At 54.8% G+C, this 21684-nt stretch overlaps 1 protein-coding gene across 1 annotated transcript in view; it reads left to right on the top strand.

Moving 5' to 3' along the window:
* SARDH (sarcosine dehydrogenase) overlaps positions 1-21183 on the top strand; it is a gene marked incomplete at its 5' end in the record, with an annotated part of 32837 nt that extends 11654 nt beyond the window's left edge. The window contains 11 exons of the mRNA XM_014942734.1: positions 4608-4749; positions 6780-6863; positions 7680-7793; positions 8346-8484; positions 9381-9494; positions 10975-11122; positions 11463-11556; positions 16314-16476; positions 17049-17217; positions 17678-17813; positions 19461-21183. Coding sequence (XP_014798220.1) covers positions 4608-4749; positions 6780-6863; positions 7680-7793; positions 8346-8484; positions 9381-9494; positions 10975-11122; positions 11463-11556; positions 16314-16476; positions 17049-17217; positions 17678-17813; positions 19461-19586 — 1429 coding nt within the window. The remainder of the gene's footprint in view (positions 1-4607; positions 4750-6779; positions 6864-7679; positions 7794-8345; positions 8485-9380; positions 9495-10974; positions 11123-11462; positions 11557-16313; positions 16477-17048; positions 17218-17677; positions 17814-19460) is intronic.
* Positions 21184-21684: the final 501 nt, after the last annotated feature.

The raw sequence follows: 21684 nt of genomic DNA, 5'->3' as shown, positions 1-21684 counted from the left end.
ATATAAAAAAAATTCCTTTTTTGCTGAAGCACTTAAAGGGAAACCCTCAAGGCCCTGGGGGAGGGAGGGAGCTGCTGTACAAGGGGAAAGTAGGGCACATCTCCTGCCCCGCGGCAGATAAAACATGACATGTACAAGGTGGAGGCATCGGCCCTGGGGTATGAGGGGTTTGGTGAAACCATGGTGTAAGCAGAGCTGGTGGCCTCCGGAGGGGAGCTGACTCCTTATGGATATATGTCGAGTATTTGTAGTACAGAAATATAATTTCCAAAGGGTCAGTGCCTCCTCCTTTTCTAGTTTTTGATTTAAACCAGCACCTGGTTTGCTGGTGATGGCTGAGCGGCACTGGGCTGAAGCAAACACCAAACACTTGTCCTTTCTGCTGCGCAGTCAATATTTCACCACCAGAGCAGCTACCACGCTGTGCTCCAGGGAAAGGGGGTGAAAGCAGCCCCGAATTGGGGTGATTTAAGCTCTTTCTGCCCTGGCTGCTGATCCAGCCTTGGAGCTGAGCGGGCCAAGGTCCCCTGTGAGCACTCAGCATCTGTCCCAGTGCAAAGCCATGAGGGTAGGTGTGCACCACTGGTGACAGGGAGGAGATTTGGGTGTTTCTGCAGTAATTCAATGTATTTGTAGCCTAGCGTATGGGGATGGGGATATTGGCACGGGAGAAACTGCTTTGGTGAAAGTGGAAATGTTCTTCTGGCTCCGCTCTTGGCTTCTCCTGGGCATGGAGATGGTGGGAAACAAGCTGGGCATTACTGGGGGGAAGGAGCAGACTGAACTCTGCCTCCCCTCTCTGCTTTCACACGGATGGAGAAACCACCATAAATGAGGGAGGAGGGTTGCACACCTCTGTCAGGGTGTTCTCTGTCCTTCCTAGCGGGGATTTGGACGGGGACCCGTGGTTGATAACCCTGTGGGGGGCAGGAGCTGGCAGCGTGAGACATCATCAGCACAGGAGCTTTGGGCAACATCAGCAGCAATCCCTCAGCTGAATAAAGTAGCTTAAACTGATGACATTTCCCAATGGAAATCGATGAAGGTGAAAAATAGTCATCATAATGAAATATGGCCCCGATGGCGTTGAACGGGTCGGTGCCAGCCCCCCTGAGTGAGGGACTGGGAGAAAGCAAGAGGCTGCTTCTGCCACCACAGCACCTTCTGCACCTTCTGGTTGGGGATTCGTTCTGCTTCACCAATGTTCAGCCTAAACCCTAACACTGAGGTCCTCCCCCCAGCAATGCTGGCACTGCCGAGCCCCCTGGGGGGGTGGAGGACACGGTTACCCCCAGCCCAGGGTCTGGACAGTGCAGGGACAGGCTGTGCATGGTGTGGAGCTGCAAAGGAGCTTTGTGCCACCAGCACCTGCCTCTGCCACCAGCAGTGTGATGTGTATATATACATGTGTGTGTGCATGCATGCTCATGCAAGCTTCTGAGGCAAATATATGCATATATATGTATGGATATTTGCTTCAGGAGGCTGCACAAGACCCCTGAGTGATGCTGGGCATCCCAGTTTTGGGGCAACCGTTTGGTCTCCACTGCCTGGGTGCTGCTGGAGCCACGCTGGTGGGGATGTCCAAGCTGAGATGCTGGGAAGTCCTCAGTGTCCTCCAGCTCTCGCCCCAGTAGAAGCAGTAGAAGGCCAAGGCCAGCATGGGAAGCTGTAGGAATCTGCTCCTGAAGTGTGTGTATCCTCAAAACGCCCATCCTGGTCTCGCCGTCACATTCCTCTTTCTGTCTTGCAGAGTCGTTCACTGCCGACCACAAGCCTCTCATGGGGGAAGCCCCAGAGGTCCGAGGCTTCTTCCTTGGCTGTGGCTTCAACAGCGCTGGTAAGAGAGACCTGAAGGGATCACACCTCGGGCATCCCAGTGTGGGCAGCATATCCCGGGCAGAGCCTGCTCCCACAGCCCGCTCTGTTGGCCTCATCTGGCTCCTCATCTCTTCCCCCTCCAGGGATGATGCTGGGAGGTGGCTGCGGGAGGGAGCTGGCTCACTGGATCATCCACGGGCGGCCGGAGAAGGACATGTACGGCTACGACATCAGGCAAGTCACTCCAGTTGCCCCAGGGCTTGTGGGCTCCTTCGTTGGTAGCCCTCATCCTTGGGTGGTCCTTGGGGACGGGTTTCATAGAATCATAGAATCGTCTAGGTTGGAAGAGACCCTTGGGATCATCGAGTCCAACCATCTCCCCTACTCTACAAAGTCCTCCCCTACACCATGTCCCTCAGCACTGCATCTAAATGGCCCTTAAACACAGCCAGGGATGGTGACTCCACCCCCTCCCTGGGCAGCCTGTTCCAATGCCCGACCACTCTTTCGGTGAAAAATTCTTTCCTAATGTTCAATCTAAACCTACCCTGTTGGAGCTTGAAGACATTCCCTCTCGTTCTGTCACTAATTACCTGTGAGAAGAGACCAGCACCAACCTCTCTACAGGGTCCTTTCACGAACTTGTAGAGAGTGATGAGGTCTCCCCTAAGCCTCCTCTTCCTCATACTAAACAGTCCCAAAAGTTTCGAGGCAGGGCTGGATGGTGGCATGGGGAGTGGGTGTCGGGCAGCATCTGTGCTGCAGCCCGTGTCCCTCCGAGGAGCTGGAATCAATTACACTGGATGGCTTTAATGAATTTCCATGTGGGGTTTATCTCCTTGGCCTCATCCTGCTTCTACGCAAACAGCTTCCCCCAGACATGAGGAGATTGTGGTGATGGGAAAGGACAGGGTAATTACATTTGGGTTTTGTTGTTGTTCAATTAGTGCCGTGCCTAATCCTCTAAGTTAATAATCGGGGGGTGATGATTTCAACAGGAGAAAGATTAGCTTTCCCCCTCTCCCTGCAGCACGACGTGGGCCGGGAGTTTTGACTGTGCAGATGTTGGCTCTGTAATTGCTTTCGACTTGCTTGATTACATTTGATTGGGTTTGGGCTTTCTTACAGGGCTGCGAGCGACAGCAACCACCTTGTGAGGGACAAAGCTTTTAAAATCATGTTGCTTTAGTGCCAGCAAACACCCCCTTGACTCGGGCTGGGGGGAGAGCCGGTGCTGGTGCCCCCAGCAACCCCACGGCCGGGCCAGCCATGGGGCCAAACCTGGGAAGGAGAAATCCCAGGGCTGGACGGGCACCATCAGAGGGTGGGATGGGACAACCCCAGCCATCCTGGGGCTGGTCTGCACCGTGGGACCCCAGCCCCGCTCAGGGAGCAGCCAGGACTTTCCAGCCCCTGCATCTGGATGACCCCAGCATCCCCCGTATCCCGTCTTCCCCATCACCAGTAAAGCTGGTGTCAGTCCCGTGGTGGTTACTGAGCTCCTCTTTAAATAACTCCCTTCTCCACACATTAGGATATTTATCCTCTCGAAACGCTCGCTTGTAAATATTTCATCTGGCAGCTGCTGCTGCTCCTCTTGCTGCTGTGAAAGACTCAGCGTGGAGGGGCTGGGGCTGCCGGGGGTGCCGATGACACCCCATGTGTCACCTCCTGCCTGTCCCATGCCTGCAGAAGAGCCAGCTGCCCTCACGGTGAGCCCACAGCTGCTTTTGGGGAGCATCACTTGCCTTGCTCACACTGCTCAGCCCTGGTACCCTGCCTCTCCTCTTCCTCAGGGAAGGAAGCTTGAAGCATTGTTCTAAAAGGCCCTACAAATGGCATTTTTTCTTGTCTTTCTCCTCCTTCCTGCCTCCCTTTCTCCAGACCTGGGGGCTCTGGGCTGGAGAGGAGCCCGTGGTAATTCGGAGAGCCCCCCTCCCCTGCCTGCAGCGGCCGGAGGATGGGAAAGGTGCCACCGTGAGTTATAGGTCTCTGGTAATAATAACCTGAGCATGTGCTGAGCTGGCACATTCCTTCAAGGAGCTTTTCTGTTTGAAAGATGAAAATATGTCAAACAAATTTAAAATGCTTGGGGTTTTATTTATCTTTCGACCTAGGGAGAAGGGGATGAAAAATGTAAGGAATGTCCAAGGCTCTTTCCTTCATCGGGGCTGCGTTTAAACCTCGTGAGTTATAGGTCTCTGGTAATAATAACCTGAGCATGTGCTGAGCTGGCACATTCCTTCAAGGAGCTTTTCTGTTTGAAAGATGAAAATATGTCAAACAAATTTAAAATGCTTGGGGTTTTATTTATCTTTCGACCTAGGGAGAAGGGGATGAAAAATGTAAGGAATGTCCAAGGCTCTTTCCTTCATCGGGGCTGCGTTTAAACCTGGGCTGTGCACAAGGCATGCTCTGAGGCTGGCCCCACGCTGAAGCAAAGCAGAATTAACCTTAATTCTCTTCTTTTTTATCTTTTTTTTTCCCCCAGCAGGGCTGTGCTGTGCTCCCGGTAGCTCTGGGGTAGCTGTGGCTGGAGCAGGGCTGGGGGATGGTGAGGGCTGCAGCGAGTGCCAGCTCCAATGGGCAGTGCTGAGGCACGGCCAGCACCAAGCCCTGCATGGTTCCTCTGCTCTCCTACCCATCAAATGGGTGCGGGAATAGCAATTCTACACCACAGCAGCTGCATCTGCATCTGGGTCTGGCCAAAATGGCCATGCCCAGTGGAGGAGGCATCTCCTGAGCTGGAGGGCTCATCCGGACGCTGCCCTCTCCCTGCCTTCCAGGAGGTTTCACCACTCCCTCACCGACAACAACCGCTGGATCCGGGAGCGGAGCCACGAGTCCTACGCCAAGAACTACTCCGTCGTCTTCCCCCACGACGAGCCGCTGGCGGGGCGCAACATGAGGAAGGACCCCCTGCACGAGGTGAGGACATCCCACCCCAAACCTGGGCTGCCTTCTGAGGAGCATTGGGAAACCCTTGCAGCAGAAAAAGGGATGCATGCTGCATCCTTACTCCCATCCACCCATTCCGGGAAGATCCCTGCCAAATCCCAAAGCTCTCCAGGTGCACGCTGCAAGGGTGATGGGGCCACGGACAGTTTAATTGTGGAGATGCCAAGCACTCCTGTCATATTTAACTTAGCAGATATGGCTTAAGAGCCTGGCTCTGGTCACTGGGCAAAGGAAAAGCTGAGAGAAAGGCTCAGGAGCTTATTTCATTCCCTGCCAGTCCAGCTCAGGAGCAGTTGCAAGGGCTGTGGGATGCTGGATGCTCGCGGGGATCTCCTGCCCCATGCTGAATTTGGAGCTCAACAGCAGTTTTCCCCCCAAAAAAGGGCATCTCACAATGCAGAGGGAGTCCAGGGCACGGGGAGGGATGCGGGAAGAGCGGGGAGCAGCTGTGCCTCCGTGGATGCGATTTTTCCAGCCTCCACTAAGTCCCCACTGGTTTTGCTCCCTGTAGCTGCCAGCCTGGGCTCCTCCCGGCTCCCACCTTCCCCAGCTGCTTCCCTGCATAAATCTCCATAGGTTAACGCTTTCAAGATGCAGCACTTGAGGAAAAAACACCCAGTTTCCAGTGGTTCCCTGCATCAGCAGCATTGCAGCGACTGCAGCTCAAGAGCCCCCAAAATCACCCACTGCTCCCGAGGTTTTTGGGGTGACCCGGGGCTGGTGTCTCATCCCACCCCGTCACTACCAGCAAAGAGCAGCCACATTTCTCGAGCCCATTTCTGCTCTGTCTCTAATTCCTATCACACCATCCCTCTTCCGATGGAGAGCAGAGGCTCAAGCAGTAAAACAGACATCCCTCCCCGCCGTCCCCCGGTGTTTGGTTGACAGCTCGGTTGTTTTCTGTCACCGAGGATGCAATTTATTTTTTAATAGCATGTCTAATCAGCAATGCCCATTTGACTGACAGCCTGGTATTTATACATGCGGCTCCAGAACATGTGCCGTGTTTTATAAATAGGCACTGAATCATTTCTGAAACGTTCAACAAAATCTATTCTTTTCCGAACAGAGGCACCAAACAAAAATATCTTAATGGATCCCTAATTAATTGCGTGCAGGGAGATTTTCCTGAGAGCACAGAGGAGGAATGAAAAGGTTGCCATATAAATCTTAAATGCTATTATATAATTACTCTTGTAAACATCGGGGGGAATCTTGCTCGCTGGATTTAGCATCGCTCGGGCAGTAATTCGTGCGCCGCAGCTCAGGCTCTGGTGGGCACAGGGCTGGGCTGTCGGACGATGAGACAAACACCTTTCAGGGAGGGGGGAACACAAAAATACCAGACAATTTGCAGGCAGCTGGGGGTTTGCCACTGTTTGAAAAGACAAGCCACAGCCCTGATTTGGGCAGCTTGATCATAGAATGGTTTGGGTTGGAAGGGACCTCAAAGATCATCCAGTTCCAATCCCCTGCCCTGGGCAGGGACACCTCCCACCAGACCAGGTTGCTCAAGGCCCCATCCAGCCTGGCCTTGAACCCCTCCAGGGATGGGGCATCCACAGCTTCTCTGGGCAACCTGTTCCAGTGTCTCACCACCCTCGTAGTAAAAAATTTCTTCCTGAGATCTAATCTGAATCTTTTTTCTTCCAATTTAAAACCGTTTCCCCTTGTCCTATCATTACCCTTCCTGGCGAAGAGTCCCTCCCCAGTTCTTCTATAAGAACCCTTCAGGTATTGAAAGGATCACCAAAGCCAAGGGGCCACAAGCCAAGGGGTCACAAGTTGAGTCTTGAGCAGGAGGGCAGCCTGGGCGCTGCTCGAAAAGGAGCGAAAAGGCTTTTTTAATTTTTTTTTTATTTTTAAATTTTTTTTTAACCTTTTGTTCCCGTTTCTCTGGCTTTACTTGTGCAGGAGCTGCTGCGACAGGGCTGTGCTTTTTTAATTTTTTTTTTTTTTTTTAACCTTTTGTTCCCATTTCTCTGGCTTTGCTTGTGCAGGAGCTGCTGCGACAGGGCTGCGTTTTCCAGGAGCGACATGGCTGGGAGAGACCCGGCTGGTTCAGCCCCAGGGGAGCTGCCCCGGTAAGCAGGGCACGCGTCCCGGGGGGCACTCAGCGGGAGGGTACTGGCCGTGCCCAGTGTGTGCAGGATGCCTCCTGCATCTGCAGAGTCCGTGGTACACTGCAAGGAGGTGTGTGTCGCAAAAATGGGTCCATAAAAGCTGTTGGGCTTTAATTCACTGTAAGAGCAGTAAGAGGGAGATCCACGTGTGCGTGTTCTGTCTGTCTGTCTGCTTGTCCCTCTGCAACAGGCAGCATCTGCCTGCAACGAGGCACCGATCTCACTTCTATATAGTGAAGAGCAGTGGGCAGGGATGCAGGCTTGGGGACCTATCACCATGGGCAAGGATGATGGGGTAGGGACCCATCACCACAGACAGGGATGCTGGGGTGGGGACCCATCACCACGGGCAGGGATGCCAAGGTGGGGACCCATTATCACCAGAGGGATGGCAAGGTGGGGACCCATCACCACAGACAGGGATGATGGGGTGAGGACCCATCACTGCGGGCAGGGATGCTGGGGTGGGGACCCATCATCACCAGAGGGATGCCAAGGTGGGGACCCATCACTACAGACAGGGATGCTGGGGTGGGGACCCATCATCACCAGAGGGATGCCAAGGTGGGGACCCATCACCACAGACAGGGATGATGGGGTAGGGGACCCATCATCACAAGGAGGGATGCCAGGGTAGGGACCCATCACCACAACCAGGTCCTGCATGGACCCGCTTCTCTCCTGGCATGGGGTGAATGTGACTGGGAGCATACCCTTGGCTTTGGCCTCACCTCATCTTCCTCACTGTCCCCATCCCTACTCCTTCCCCCTTGCCAGGTTCTGGATTACGACTACTACGGTGCGTACGGCCAGGAGCACCACAAGGACTACACCTACAACCAGCTGCTGAGGGATGAGTACACCTTTGACTTCCCACCCCACCATGACATTGTGAGTGTGGGGGGCAGCTCCCCCCCAGGCTGAAACTGCTGGGCGCATCTGGAGCTGGGGGGAAATTAGAGGCAGCAGAGCCTGTGCCACTCCACTGCTTTGGGTGGAGTTGGTGAGGCTCAGAGGGAGGGGAAGCACTGAGCTTTGCCCAAAACCAGGGAAAATGTTCCAAAAAGATTAAGAGAAATGCGTGGCCCGTGCTCGGAAACCTCAGTGGAGAGGCCACGGGAATTTTACTGCTGTTTTCCCAAATGAGAGAGTTGAGACCAGCTTGAGACAAATACCCAATTTGATAAAATTTAGCAATTATTATTGATAGCTGTCACTGTGTTAGTGAGGTAAGGAAAGGGACTGGGTATACAGGATGGCTTATCAAACTCGATCCATTTAATACCTGATTTTTCAGGAGTATTTTGAAGCCTTACAGCCTTTAAAGGCACCAGGCACGTGTCCTGGTCTTGTTTCTCAGGGCATCAATGGTTCTAGCGTGTGCCTCCCTTTGTGGACTGAGAGTGTGGCTCAACGTCAGCGGTGTGTTGGCTTTCATTGCAGATCAAGAATGAATGCTTAACGTGCAGAAACGCCCTGGCTCTCTTCGACATGTCTTATTTTGGCAAATTCTACCTGGTGGGCCCTGAAGCAACCAAAGCGGCCGACTGGCTGTTCACTGCCGACGTGAGCAAAGCACCAGGTACCAGCTCAGCCCCCTCCTTTCATTCACAGAATCATAGAATGGTCTAGGTTGGAAGAGACCCTTGGGATCATCGAGTCCAACCATCAACCCTACTCTACAAAGTTCTCCCCTACACCATATCCCCCAACACCACATCTAAACGTCTCTTAAACACATCCAGGGATGGTGACTCAACCACTTCCCCGGGCAGCCTATTCCAATGCCCGACCTCTCTTTCTGTGAAAAATTCTTTCCTAATGTTCAGTCTAAACCTACCCTGTTGGAGCTTAAAGCCATTCCCTCTCGTTTGGCCATGTGCTACCTATGCTGATCACTGCCCTGGAAGGATGCCCTGGGAAACCACATCTTACACCAAAACAACCCATTGGGAACCCAAATTGGCTTTTTTTTTTTTTTTTTTTTTTTTTTTTTTTCTTTTTTTTTTTTTTAAATGCTGCTTTTGCAGAGGGTATGGGAAGCATGTGAGAGTGTCTGCTTTCCCTGTCCTTGCTGGAGGGGGGGTTCTGCTCTCGTTTACAGAGGGGCAAATGTGCTCTGAGCTGGAGGGCCAGGGGAAGGGGGTCTGGCTCTCTGGCTCCAGCTGCGGCTCACAGCTGGAGATGTGATGGGTACTGGAGTGAATCAAACACAACCCTCGCCAGCCATGGTTTGCACAGGAGAAGCTGCCCCTTCTCTGGGGCTGGGAGGCAGCTTAGGGCATTTCCATGGATGTAGGGGGAAAAGCATCATTCCTCTCCCCCTCCTGGTGCTGGGACCTCAGGGGTGGGTCAGGGCATACCCAGACTGATGTAATGATGGGGACAAATTTTCCTGCTACCCCCTCTCCCTCTGCCAGGGCCGTGGCTCTGTGTAGGGGCTGCCTGATGGGCAGCAGGGCCCATCTCCTTCCCCAGGCTCGACGGTGTACACCTGCATGTTGAACAAGCGTGGCGGCGTGGAGAGTGACCTGACTGTCAGCCGGATCAGCCCCGGGGACCCTGCCTCCCCCCTGGCCCCCGCTTTTGAAGGTAAAAGCCCTGAGCAGAGGGATGCTGGAGGTGGGCACCTTGCAGCCAGCGTGGGGCTGGGATCTGTGGTGGGTTTGCAGCTCAGCTCCCAGCCTCTCCCACTGCCTTTTTCTGCTGTGTCAATGCAGGCAAAGACCTTTCCAGTCCCGGGAAGCCATGGTAGCAGGTTCAGTCTGAGGTTCACCAGCATCTCTTCCATCCCTCCCATGCTTGGGGGGCTGCAGGCTCGGGGAGGGTGATTGCATTTACCTAATGGCAGCCACCTGGCTTTTTCCACCTCTACCCCTCGGTCCCTTTAACCCAATTATCCTCCTTGTCCCCGGGGGCCTGCACTGCTCATCCACAGTTATTGGGTTTGTCCAGCCCTGGCTGGCGGCTCTGACCTCTCCCCAGCTCCTTATCAGCCACAATAATGGGGAATTGAAAGGGAGCAGAGCAGTCAGCCCAGAGGGCAGAAATGGCATTAGGCAGCAGCAGAAGAGAAGGAGGAGGACACTGAGCTGGTCTCTGGCAGCACTGCCAAGTGCCTTACCTGGTGGCACTGGGGCCACCACCAGACAGGAGGTTTGCACTCATGGAGCCCCATCCCCATCCAGTGTCACCCTCGGAGCTGCTGCTTGGAAGGGACCAGCCCTGAGGTGGTGCACCCCCCACAATCTTGCCTTTTCCCTGGGGTGGTCGGGTGCCAGAGAGCCCTCCCCCTCCCCGTGGGGCGAATCCTGCATCCCCCTCGTCTGGGGAGCTCGCGGGGGACAGGGTGGGGACGGGAAGGGGATGGCAGAGCTGCGGGGTCTGTCGGGCGATGGGGGAGTTTAATGGCAGCAAAGTCTATTCTTCCAATTACAGTAGGTGGCTGTACTTATTATCGTTATGACAGATTATGAGAGAGCAATTTTGTAGTGGCAGGAAAGACAGAGGGAAGATTGATTACGTATTAATCAGCTCTCAAACCCTATCCCTGGGGACTTTTCCACCCAGGATTACTGCTGAGATGAAATTCCTCCTCATATACAGTGCAGCCCCTGCACTGGCTGGTCGCTGCCACCTGTATTTCCCAGTTCCCTCCACACTTTGGGATCAGCTCTGTACTGGGACAATGGAGCAGATGCTTTTGCTGTTGGTCTCAAGGGACAAAGAGGTTTTTTTTTTCTCTTCCTGTGATGCTCACACACACGCACAGGCACCTCCAGGGCTCAGGCAGCTTTTTTTTTTAACCTTTTCTTCTTTCAGGTTCTAACGGTCATTTGGTTTTCATTGTGCTGAGCCCCACAAGTAAAAGGCAGCAGAGCCCCAAAGCCCTCCCTTGCCCCAGCACTTATTTAACCCCCTTTTTCTTGGCAGCCCCCTTGGGCTGTGCAAGCTGGAGAGGCTCAGGGCTCCTCTCAGCCTCTGGAGAGCAAAACCAGCCCTGAGCTGAGCTGGGCATCGCCCCCAGCCCAACACTCTGGAGCCTGAAGGGCTGCCGGGGGGTGTCTTCCAGGGGATGGCTACTACCTGGCTATCGGCGGGGCCGTGGCTCAGCAGAACTGGTCGCACATCACCAACGTGCTGCAGGACATGAAGCTCCAGTGCAAACTCCTGGACTGCTCGGAGGAGCTGGGCATGATGAGCATCCAGGGCCCGCTGAGGTGAGTGTCACAGCCCCCTCTCCGGACCCTGATGCCCACGGAGAGATGGGTGGAGGGATGCTGGGATGGATGGAGGAGTAGAGAGAAGGATGGAGGGAGGGATGCCAGGTCCTGGTGTGAGCCCCATGGCATCAGGCAATGGTCTGGCTGGAGCAATGTGCCATTTGCTGTGGAATTGGCATTTCTTTTGAGGTTGTCACCGCCTGACATGTCACCCCCATCAGCTCCCCTTCAGAGGGAGACATCCATCTTGCCAACAAGACGAGAGAGCAAGTTTTAGCGATAACCTTCAGGGAATGCTACATCCCTTCACCACGGCTGCTTTGCTCTTTCCCCGCAGCCGCGTTGTCCTCCAAGAAGTGCTCGACACTGACCTCAGCAACGAAGCTTTCCCCTTCTCCACCCACAAACTGGCCACGGTCGCAGGATGCAAGGTAGGATGGGGTGACCAGTTCCCCTGGGGGGGTCTGTTCACTGGGGTGACTGCCCACCAGCCCACGCAGCCGAGCATCCTCTGCTCCGTCTGACCCCATATTGCTGCGGGGGGCAGCTGGGAGGCTTGGTTGGGTTTTTTTGTTGGAAAAGGCCAAAAAGTGGGGTGTTTTCCTCCCCATTTGCTTGCTGGGTGCCAGCCTGCTCTCCCAGCCCGCCCAGCAGTGTTGTAGCCTGGGCTGACGTGGGGAAGGGACATGGTGATTTGTGGCTTTGCAGCACTGTCGGGAGAACGAGAGACGCCTCCCACAGATTAGGGGCGAGCGCTGGTGATAAAGAGATTTATTTGACACTCTAGATCCCCTCCTTTTCCCCGTACGCATAAAAAAAAGGGACTACTTAATGTAAAGCATGTCAAGTACTGGCTGGGCAGCCTGCAGAGCCCGTGTATTTGATCACAGGAGAAGTCTGACAACCTTAAGCTTTCTGTAAAAGCGCAGATCATCCTGTGTTTGCCCAGACTTCAGGGCTCACGTCAGTGGTTATGCAAGAAAATCACAGAAACAGTAATGCTCCACCACCACCACCTCAGGCCGAGCCCCTCGGTGTCACAGCGAGGGGATGAGAAGCCCTTTGGGGCAATGGTGGCAACCAGCATGTCAGCCTGGCTCGGTGGGGAGTCATGGGTGGGGGGTGCCAGCCCCCCAATGCATCACCTGGGGATTCATTGCTGTCCCAAGTGTGACAGTTCTCAGCAAGCCACGGGAGATGCACCTTTCCCAGGCTGGAACCCGGCACCTGGGCTGCAGCGATGGGTTTAACACCCTGTGGCATCACTTGCGGTGTTGAGGTTTGGTGTCCTTTGCTGTGTTGCCAGGAGGTGGATCAGTCCCCAGGGTTTGCTGTCAGGTTCTGCAGCACTGCTGGCTTTCTCGCAGGGCAGTGAGAAAAGCACCTTAAATCTCTCCCCTGCATCGCCCGGCAGAGACCGACACGGTCCGAAGTTATCCCAGGGGAAAGGGGGCGATGGCAGGTCTTTGGGGAGGTTTGTCATGCGTGAAGCCGCCGAATCAGGCTGCTTGAAACAGCCCGAATGGAAGAGTTGGTGACCATGAAGTGTCGTTTTTGTCAGAAGAGAAACATTCTGGGAAAATCTGGCTGCTGGCAGGTTTGGGTATCGGGGAAAAGCTGTTGCGAGGTTTGCCTGAGAAGCTCCGCCTGGGTTTCTTGTTGATGTTTTACCCCATATGGAATTTTCCTTCTGTTGTAAAAACACCTCTTTGGGAGAGGGTGTACAGTTTGTATACCCCAGCCTTCCCTTGGGAAATCTGGGCAGGCAGTGGTCCCAGGGCATCCCTCTCCCGGCCGGAGGAGCCGGATGGCAGGAGGGATTGTGCCCAGCATTTGCTCTGGCTCTCGGGTTGGTGTCTGATGGGAGACGAAGGGGGTGAAGGTAGAGCCTTAAATCTCATAAAAAGCAGCAGGAAAACAGGGAGCTGGAGGCAGGCTGGATATTAGCGAAATTGGGTTAAGCCGCATGCGGACACTTTTCATTCGGAATTAAAGTGGCTTTAATTCGAATGCAGCTGGCTGCTGAAGGGATTGCTGCTAAATCAAATTAAGGCTACTTGATTTGTGAGCAAGAGCCTTGCCAGAGTTTGGGGCTGTTTAACTAAGCCACAGATTTTTCCCAACTCGGAATAATTCTCCAAACCATTACCACCAGTGTGCCCTGTGCTCCGGGTACTGAGAACCCACAGTGTGCCCAGTGTCCCCTGGGGTGGGACAGTGGTACGGGGGACCCAAAGGCCAATCTGTGGTTTCAGGTTGTCTAACGTGTTGCATTTTAGTCTCTACTGGTGAGTTATAAACCTCACCACCTCCTCCCCTGTCACCTCTGTGGCAAACTGATAACATCTTGTAATAATCTACTTATCCCCTGGGAAAGGTGTATAAATGTTCCCGTCTTGAGGAGCGTGATTTGCATTTTGCTTCAAGTTTACAAAAAAAATAATCCAGTCTTATGTGGAATAAATAGCAGTTACAAATTCTGTGGCTTCTTTAGGGTGTAAATACCCTGCCTGGATTCCTGACTATAGGAAAAAACCTTTTCTGCCCAAGGGCTCTGGGCTGGAGGGGGGGTCACCCTGCCTGATGCCACCCTTCAGGAGGTCTCCATCAGGGCCCTGCCACACAATGAGCACGGGGGACTCCATCCCACACCGAAATTAGAGTGGGAGGGTTTCTCAGGACAGCAGGCTGAAGCCTTCGCTGATATTATCGCCTTCCAGGGGGATTAAACTGAACCCAAAATCTTTAAAAAGTTATTGCTGACATTTTCAAGCATTAACTCAGTAGTTGAACAAAATCAGCTGGAGTGAAAGGAGAGTTCCAGCAGAGTTAATGACTCTGGAAATTACCAATTGGTTTGTGAGTTTATATATAGCATCTCTCATTGTATCGAACAGCAGAGAAAGGTCCCCCTTTGAATTTCACTGCTGGATACAGGGTAAAGTTCAGGTTTTCATTTTCCAGAGTACTCAAAGTGCTTTTGAATTGCTGCTGAAAGGCCCAGGAATTGATGCTATTTCATAGCTCCCGTTGAAATCTAACAGAAAAACCTGTTCCTGGGGGAATTTAGCAGAAAGCTGGCTGGGGGGGCCAAGCCCAGCCCTTGACATCCCCTTTGGTGTCTGCTGGGGGGGGGGACCCACCCCTGCTTGGGGTACACACATGTGGGTGCAACCCCCAGCTCCTCCCTGTGCAAAGCCAGTGGCTGGTACCCCAGTTTTCCTGAGGGATACTGGTTTCTGCCTCACCACTCTTGCAGGGATGCTCGCTCCCCCGGAGCAGGGCTGGTGTGGGGGGAATCTTCTCCCAGCAGTAACTTGCCCCCAAAAATAAAGTGCATTTCAGCTGCGGCGCTGACTGTGGAGTCGCAGGCTCAGGGTTAATGAGCCGGGAAGTTGCCTGTCAATCCCCAGAGCATCTCCTGCCGTGCTGAAGATGGTAGTTGGCTGCAGCGGCTTGATCTCTGGCTGTTCCCTAATTAGATGACACTTTTGTCTGGAGCAAAAAGCCTCCCCGCGCCTCGAAAAGCCCTCGCCAGCCTTTGTGCTTCGCTGCGGGGCTGTCGGGGGGGACAGAAGGAAGGATGGATCCTCAGCATGGCTTCTCATGAGGGGGCTCAAAATAAGTTCCCAGTCCCTATGGCATTCCTTTTTCCTCTCCACTTCTGTTGTAAAGGTTAAGGTGTCTTTAAAGCTGCCTTAAACTCTGCTTGAGGACATTTTTTGCAGGGCTGGTAGAGCATGGGGGTGCTGGGGGGAGCAAGGATGGGTTTGGGAACTCAGCCATCACCTGCTGTCCATCCTTGTAGCAGAGAGCCCGGGCACCCCTTTGGTACTTCTGCCTGTGGCTGCCTGTTTTGGGAAGTGGCTGTTGTTGTTTATACCCAGGGTTAGAGCAGCTCAGAGCAGCTCCTGGCTGTAGTAAAAGCTCAGCAAATGCCAAGATGCAGGTTCTGCCCCAATGACATCCAGAGCCAGCAGGGGCGAGACAGCCCCAAAGCTGCGGAGCGTGCCTGGCCAACAGAACCAGCCTGGGGGAGTCTCTTCCGAGCTGAAAACTGCTTTATTGAGGCTGCAGATCACAGCCTGGAGTGAAACTCTTGAGTTGATCTCTCTCCCCAAGCGAGATACGCGTTTGCAGTTGCTGTGCATCCAAAGGGATGAACGAGAGGGGGGTTTGCGGGGGAGGAAGCGGAGAAATCCAAAGGGATGAAGCAGAGGGAAATGCAGCTCAGACTCAAGGGGTATTTTCAGGGAAGGTGTCGGAGTTGGGGTGGTCCCAACCAGCCTGGAAAGCTTTGGGAATGCAGACTGGTTCAGCGGGGACAGTAGGAGGATGTAGGCAGGGCTGCCTGAGTGAGAAGCAAGGGGAGGAATGGGCAGGGCAGTGCCAGGGGAGCACAGACAGACAGACATGTCTCCGAGGATGAGGCTTCCCCCGAGAAGCACTGAGTCCCCTGTGCTGAGCTGCTCATTCCTCTTTGGAGCTTCATGCATTTGGTGAGCAGCTAATTTGGCAGCTGAGAGTAACGCTTTGGGGCACAACCTCCCCCCAGGGGAAACATGGGCATCCCCCTGGGGTGAGAGGGGCACGGGTTGGGATGCCAGGCTCAGGCCCTGCCCGGGGAGCAGAGAGCCTTTGGGTGCCTCTGCCGTGGGAGCACCATCCCAGGTGGGGGACACCCCCAGGGCACAGCAGCCATGAGGTGCCCCAAAGCAGGAGAGTCCTGCTGGGGACCGGCTTCCCCACCTGATGGTCTGATTTGGGGAGACACATGGTTGGGGGGGTGCTGTGGGCTTTAGTCTGGTGTGGATGGATCAGCAGAGGGAGACAAAAGCCCGGCTGGAGCCCGAGCATCATAAGCCCAGCAGTGCTGGTCCCACAGCCCTGGGATGGGTGGCCAGAGGATGCTGAGTGCAGCCCCCTCTGCCCACTGGCACTGATGATAGTTGGCTTTGAGGTGCCAAGAGATGAGAAATTCAGTCTGATCCTGGTTTCAGGCACTAGGGAGAGCAAAGAAATGCCTTCCACCAAAGTGGGGTCATTTCCACCAAAGCAGGGCATTTGCAGAACCTTTGCCCAAGGGTCTCGGGCAAGCTGGCTTTCCCCCTGCTGTGGTGGCCTGTGGCTCCGGTGCTGTGCAAACCGACTCGGTCCACAGGGGTGTTTGGGCTCTTGTGTTCTGCAGGTCCGTGCCATGAGGTTGTCGTTCGTCGGCGAGATGGGCTGGGAGCTGCACGTGCCCAGGGCGGACTGCGTGAAAGTTTACCGGGCGGTGATGCAGGCGGGGGCCCGGCACGGCATTGCCAACGCCGGCTACAGAGCCATCGACAGCCTCAGCATCGAGAAAGGTTTCCTGCTTTCCTCACCACAGTGCTCGCTGCTTTGTCTCCAGCTGGAGAACCAGGGGAAATGGTTTTTTTCCCAGCTTCAGGGATGGGTTAACGTGACTGGAGCCACTGGTAGAACAGCCTCAGCATCGAGAAAGGTTTCCTGCTCTCCTTACAGCAACGCTTGCTGCTTTGTCTCCAACTGGAGAACCAGGGGAACTGGTTTTTTTCCCAGCTTTAGGGGTGGGTTAGCGTGACTGGAGCTACTGGTAGAGATTCCATCCCTGGAGGGGTGCAAGGCCAGGCTGGATGAGGCTTTGAGCAACTTGCTCTAGTGGGAGGTGTCCCTACCCAGGGCAGGGGGGTTGGAACTGGATGATCTTTAAGGTCCCTTCCAACCCAAACCATTCAATGATTCTATGATTCAACCGGCCCCAGCGCTCCTTGCTGAGACTTCCCCAATATGGGCTTCTCTTGATGGCACCAGGGAGGTCCAAGAGGCAGGGGTGATGTCTTGGTCTCCTGATGCTGCTCCCCCTGGGCTTGCTGCCATGGTAGGGAGAGGCTGGGCGACCCACGCTTGCTCTCTGCAGGGTACAGGCACTGGCACGCAGACCTGCGCCCCGACGATACCCCGCTAGAATCAGGCTTGGCCTTCACCTGCAAGCTCAAATCCAGCATCCCCTTCCTGGGCCGGGAGGCTGTGGAGGCTCAAAAAGCCAAGGGCATCTTCCGCCGTCTCGTCTGCTTCACCACTGAGGAGTGAGTACGGATGTGGGACCCCGGGCAGCACCCAAGGCCAGTGGCCACCCTGGGATGAACACCTTCAGCCATCTCCATCCACCCCTGTGCCCGGGCAGGCACGTGGAGCTCAGTTGCAAACCGGCCCGGCAGTTTTCCATGCTCCAATTCCATCTCTAATTTAAATCCCACCGCGAATTCCCTGCTGGATGTTTAATGGGAGCTGGAAGCGCTGTGACAGGGAGTGGGTTTATCTCCTTCCACCCAGAACAGCGGGAGGTTTTGCAAATGGGGCTGGAGGGGCTTTGTGGGCACTGGGGATGAGCAGGGGGAGGTTAATGAACGTGTGGGCAGTGGGAGCACCAGGAGATGGGCTGGCCCGGGGCAGAGCAGGGGTCCAGTCCCCCCCCGCCAAGCCCCCATCCCTCGTGGGGTCCCGGTGTGGGGCTTTGCTGGTGGCAGCTCTGCCTTCTCCCTGCAGGAAGGTGCCGATGTTCGGCCTGGAGGCGGTCTGGCGGGACGGCAAGGTGGTCGGGCACATCCGTCGGGCAGATTTTGGCTTTGCCATCGACAAAACCATCGCCTACGGCTACATCCGTGACCCTGCGGGGGGCCCGGTGAGTGCAGACCCCCTGCCACTGCCAGCCCCTGGGGACAGGGGCTTGCTGGGGAGCTGGGGGGGGAGCGTAACACTTGTTTGGTTTTGAAGCCATATGCACAAATCCCTTGTAAACTCACTGTCGTCTGGGGAGCGAGACAGGGCAGCCCCTGCCCCCGGTGCTTTCCCCTTGGGAGGTGGGAGGGTGAGGGATGCCACGGCTCGGTGACGAGGTCGGTGTCACCGGCTGTCACTCTGCACGGTCCCAGCAATGCTCTCCAGCTCAAGAGCTGCCTCAGATGTTAATTGCATCCGAGTACTTAATTGCAGCGGTGAATTAACTTATGTTATAGGGAGCAACGGCCAATAGGAGCGCAGCAGGCTCTTAATTAACCCTGGGAGACTCCTGGATAGTAAATCAGATGCCCTCATTAAGGCAGTGTGCTCTAGGCAGAGGCCAGGGAGCCCGTGTGGGGACAGAGGGCTGTGAATGACGTCCCCAGGGACCCTCTCTGTTGGAAAACAAGAGCAGTGCCTGTGCTTGTGCTTTCCTCCTCTTGCTTGCCTTGATTTTTCATCAGTGCCAGGCTCCCAAGCCAAGTGGCTTTGTGTTACGGTTGCCCCCTCAGCCCCTGGGGACCACCTTTTCTCCCCACCTTGAACCATTCCCCCTTAGACCTTCTTTCCCTTCCTTTCCCACTCTCTCCTCCCTCTCCGGCCGCCCCCGCCTGCCCCAGGCAGTGATGACAGAGGCAGCAGGATGGAGGTGGAAGGCGGGGGGGACACGGTCCCCTCCTGCCTCCGGCGAGGCACGGATGCGGCAGAGCGGCGCGGAGTGCATCCCTGCCGGCTGCATCCCTGGCATCAATCCCCCCCCTCGCACCCCCGCTGCAGGCAAAGCTCTGCCACCGCTGCCTGCTGTGGGGCTGGCAGGGGGCAGCTGCCTGCTGGGGTGAAAAATGGCAATGGTGAGGATTGGCACCATTCTGTAGGGTCCCCAGCCCTGCCAGCTCCTTTGCGTGGCCACTCTGGCTGGCTGAGCCGGGAGGCAGCGCTCGTTAAGCGGATGTTAATGTGCAGCCCTCGTCTCTGCATTCCCTGGGTCAGGTTTATTGCCCAAACTCGTTGGGTTTTGGGGCAATAATTGCAGAAGGAGGGGAGAGCTTTTGTGCTGGTGCATTGGGGCATCTGCACTGGCCTCGCTGGGGGGCTCGGTGCTGGACCCAGACCCCACACCAACGCCGAACCCAAGCAGTGACATCCTGGCTGCCACCATGGTCCCCTCCTGCAGCCAGGGCTGACCCCCTTTGGGTGTCCCATCCCTGCACCCAGCCTGCCTGCTCTGGCCCCTTGGCCAACGAGCTCCCACAGCCTGGCTGTGAGCACACCTTGCATGGGGTGGCATCGAAAAAATCCACAGGAGAAAAGAAGCAGCCCTCAAAAAAAATGTAAATACTCCATTCTTTTTATTTTTTTAGCTGAATGCTTTTAAAAATCTATTTTACTCCTCTCATGCATCATCCCGGCATGGCAGAGCTGGGTTTTCTACGGAAAGCACATCTGTGGGGTGGTGGTGGGGCTTGCCCAGCGATGGGGCTGGGATGGTGGCAGGGGGCTGGTGCCTCCCAGCACCTAACGGGGTTTTCACTGTGGTTCTGCCTTGCAGGTCTCTCTGGATTTCGTGAAGAACGGCAGCTACGAGCTGGAGCGGATGGGAGTGACCTACCCTGCCCGAGCACACACCAAGTCCCCCTTCGACCCGGACAACAAGCGAGTGAAGGGCTTTTACTGAGAGCGGGGCCGGCGAGCGGGCGCTGCGGACGCCGGGGTGGGGAGAGGGAAGATGCCATCAGGAGCTGCCGGCTGAATTCCCAGCCCCCCGGGTACCCCAGCTGGCTCCAGGGTCTGCTGGGAGAGCCAGGCAAATGTCTGCAGCGGACTCATCAAGCAAATTTGGGTCAAATTAGAGGGGAAGAGGAGGAAGAGATTCCAAAAAGTCCAAAGATTTTGTTCCTATGTTTTCTAAATGAAGCAGTACAGCTACAGCAATAATTCTTTTCCATGGGTTAATTGGCCTGAAAACAGTGTTTTGCTCGACTGCAAATGAAGTGGTTTCAATTTTTGACTTTGCTGGAAACCCTTTCCCTCAAAATGTAGTTTCATGCTGCCTGGAAATGAATTTTTTTAACTAACTCTGCTGTTAATAGTAACAGCTGTAGCCTCCCTTCCTGCCGTCTCTGCCGTCCCTTGTTGTGTCTGTCCCTGCTCTGATGGGTGTCACCTCGTCCTGGCTGTGTCCTGGGGACACGGTGCTGGGGTGGGAGCACTCGTGGGGGGCACAGAGGGAAGGGGCAGGGGTCCAGGGCCACTGCCCATGCTCATGCTGTGGATGCTCTGCTCAGTGCAGGGTTCTTCTGCACCATGAAATTATTGGCTTTACCCAGGGGGTTTCCAGACGTGTTCTTCCCATCTCTGCAAGCACAGGTTTGTCCCTCCATCCCACCGTGTCCTGGTCACAGCCAGAGCTTCAGGTCCTGCTTTGGCAAATGCTTCCTTGCGGCTTCAAAGGTCGGAGAGAGTGGAAGCACCAACTTGTGTTGCCTTCAGTGGTGATTGGCACCTAAGGCCCTTCAAAAAAGTCAATGCTGGGGTGTGAAATGTTCAGTGCCTGCTTTGATTTTGTTCGTGGTGCTCAAGTGCTACCTCGGTGTGCGGTGGATGTGTGGAAGGTGGGGAGGATCGATCCTCCCCAGACCTGAACGATGACCTTGTCCATTTGTGGGAGGGTGAGAGTGAAGACAAGTCCCAGTTTTCAGCCATGGCAATGGGAGCAGGTGGTGCCCAGGGAGAGCTGCCAGCCTTGCCCCAGCCTCTGCCTTCAAAATGAGGGAAACGCGGTGCTGTGCGTCCCCGTGATGCTAAACTGGGGAGAGATCCTCGTGTTGTGCCCCAGAGAATGAAAAAAACTCCCCAAGGCCTTTGGAACCTGGGTCCTTGTTGTGTGTGTGTGTGTGTGTAGCCCCAGAATTTGGAGGAGAAGATGGTTTTTGGTGGCATGCATGCAGCCTGTGAACCCCTCACTGCTAAAGGGATGGGGTAGATGCTCCCAGCACGTCCCCATAATCATCCCTTGGTCTGGTCCCCTTGCTGGGCTCCATCTCCAGCAGTGCAGCCTGATCTCTGCTGAAGTTTTCACCCGCCTGAAGAAATAATCACACTGCATGCTTTTCACTCTCATTTCCCTTGGCCAGGTTTATATGCTTGGTTTATACCCTCTTTAGAGCTGATTTCAGTTCTTTAACCTCATGCAACAGGCGCCGCGGGCAAGAGTTTGAACTCTCAGATGCTTTGGTTTTACTGGAAACATTAAAAAACAAGATTGGGATGGATTTATCTCTGAATAGGAGGTGATTGCACTCCCCGACGCTGCCCAGGAGGAGGTCAGAGGAGGGGGTGGCTGCAGTCTTGTCTGTTTGTCCTGGGAATAAACGAGGGAGTTGCTAAAGGGGAAGAGGTGTGAGGAGCACGTGTCTCCCTGTTCAGCCAGGGATCTGCCATGTTCCTGCAAAGATAATGTTTTACTTTAAAAAAGCCTTTCTGATCCCCGGTGCTCTGACCTGAGACTTTTCCTTAATCCCAAGGTGGTGGTGGGGGGGGACAGGTTTTGGATGCCACCCGGGATAGCAAGGGGCTGGTACCTGGCTGGGATGGACATGGCTTCTCCTGCAGCACCACCAGCCTCTCCCTGCTCCTCCCGACTATTTTCCCTTTAGAGCTCAACAGTAAAAAAGCAAATTTTCTTTTTTATTTTTGTTTTTTTTTACATTTAGGTATTTAATGGAGTCATTTTTCCCCTCAAAAGCTTTGCCTCCCCACCCCCCACTCCCCCA

Source organism: Calidris pugnax, unplaced genomic scaffold (genome assembly GCF_001431845.1).
Source record: "Calidris pugnax isolate Ruff unplaced genomic scaffold, ASM143184v1 scaffold102, whole genome shotgun sequence".
NCBI classification, from domain to species: domain Eukaryota; kingdom Metazoa; phylum Chordata; class Aves; order Charadriiformes; family Scolopacidae; genus Calidris; species Calidris pugnax.
Note: the sequence above shows the minus strand (reverse complement) of the source record. Positions and strands in the feature narration are given on the sequence as shown.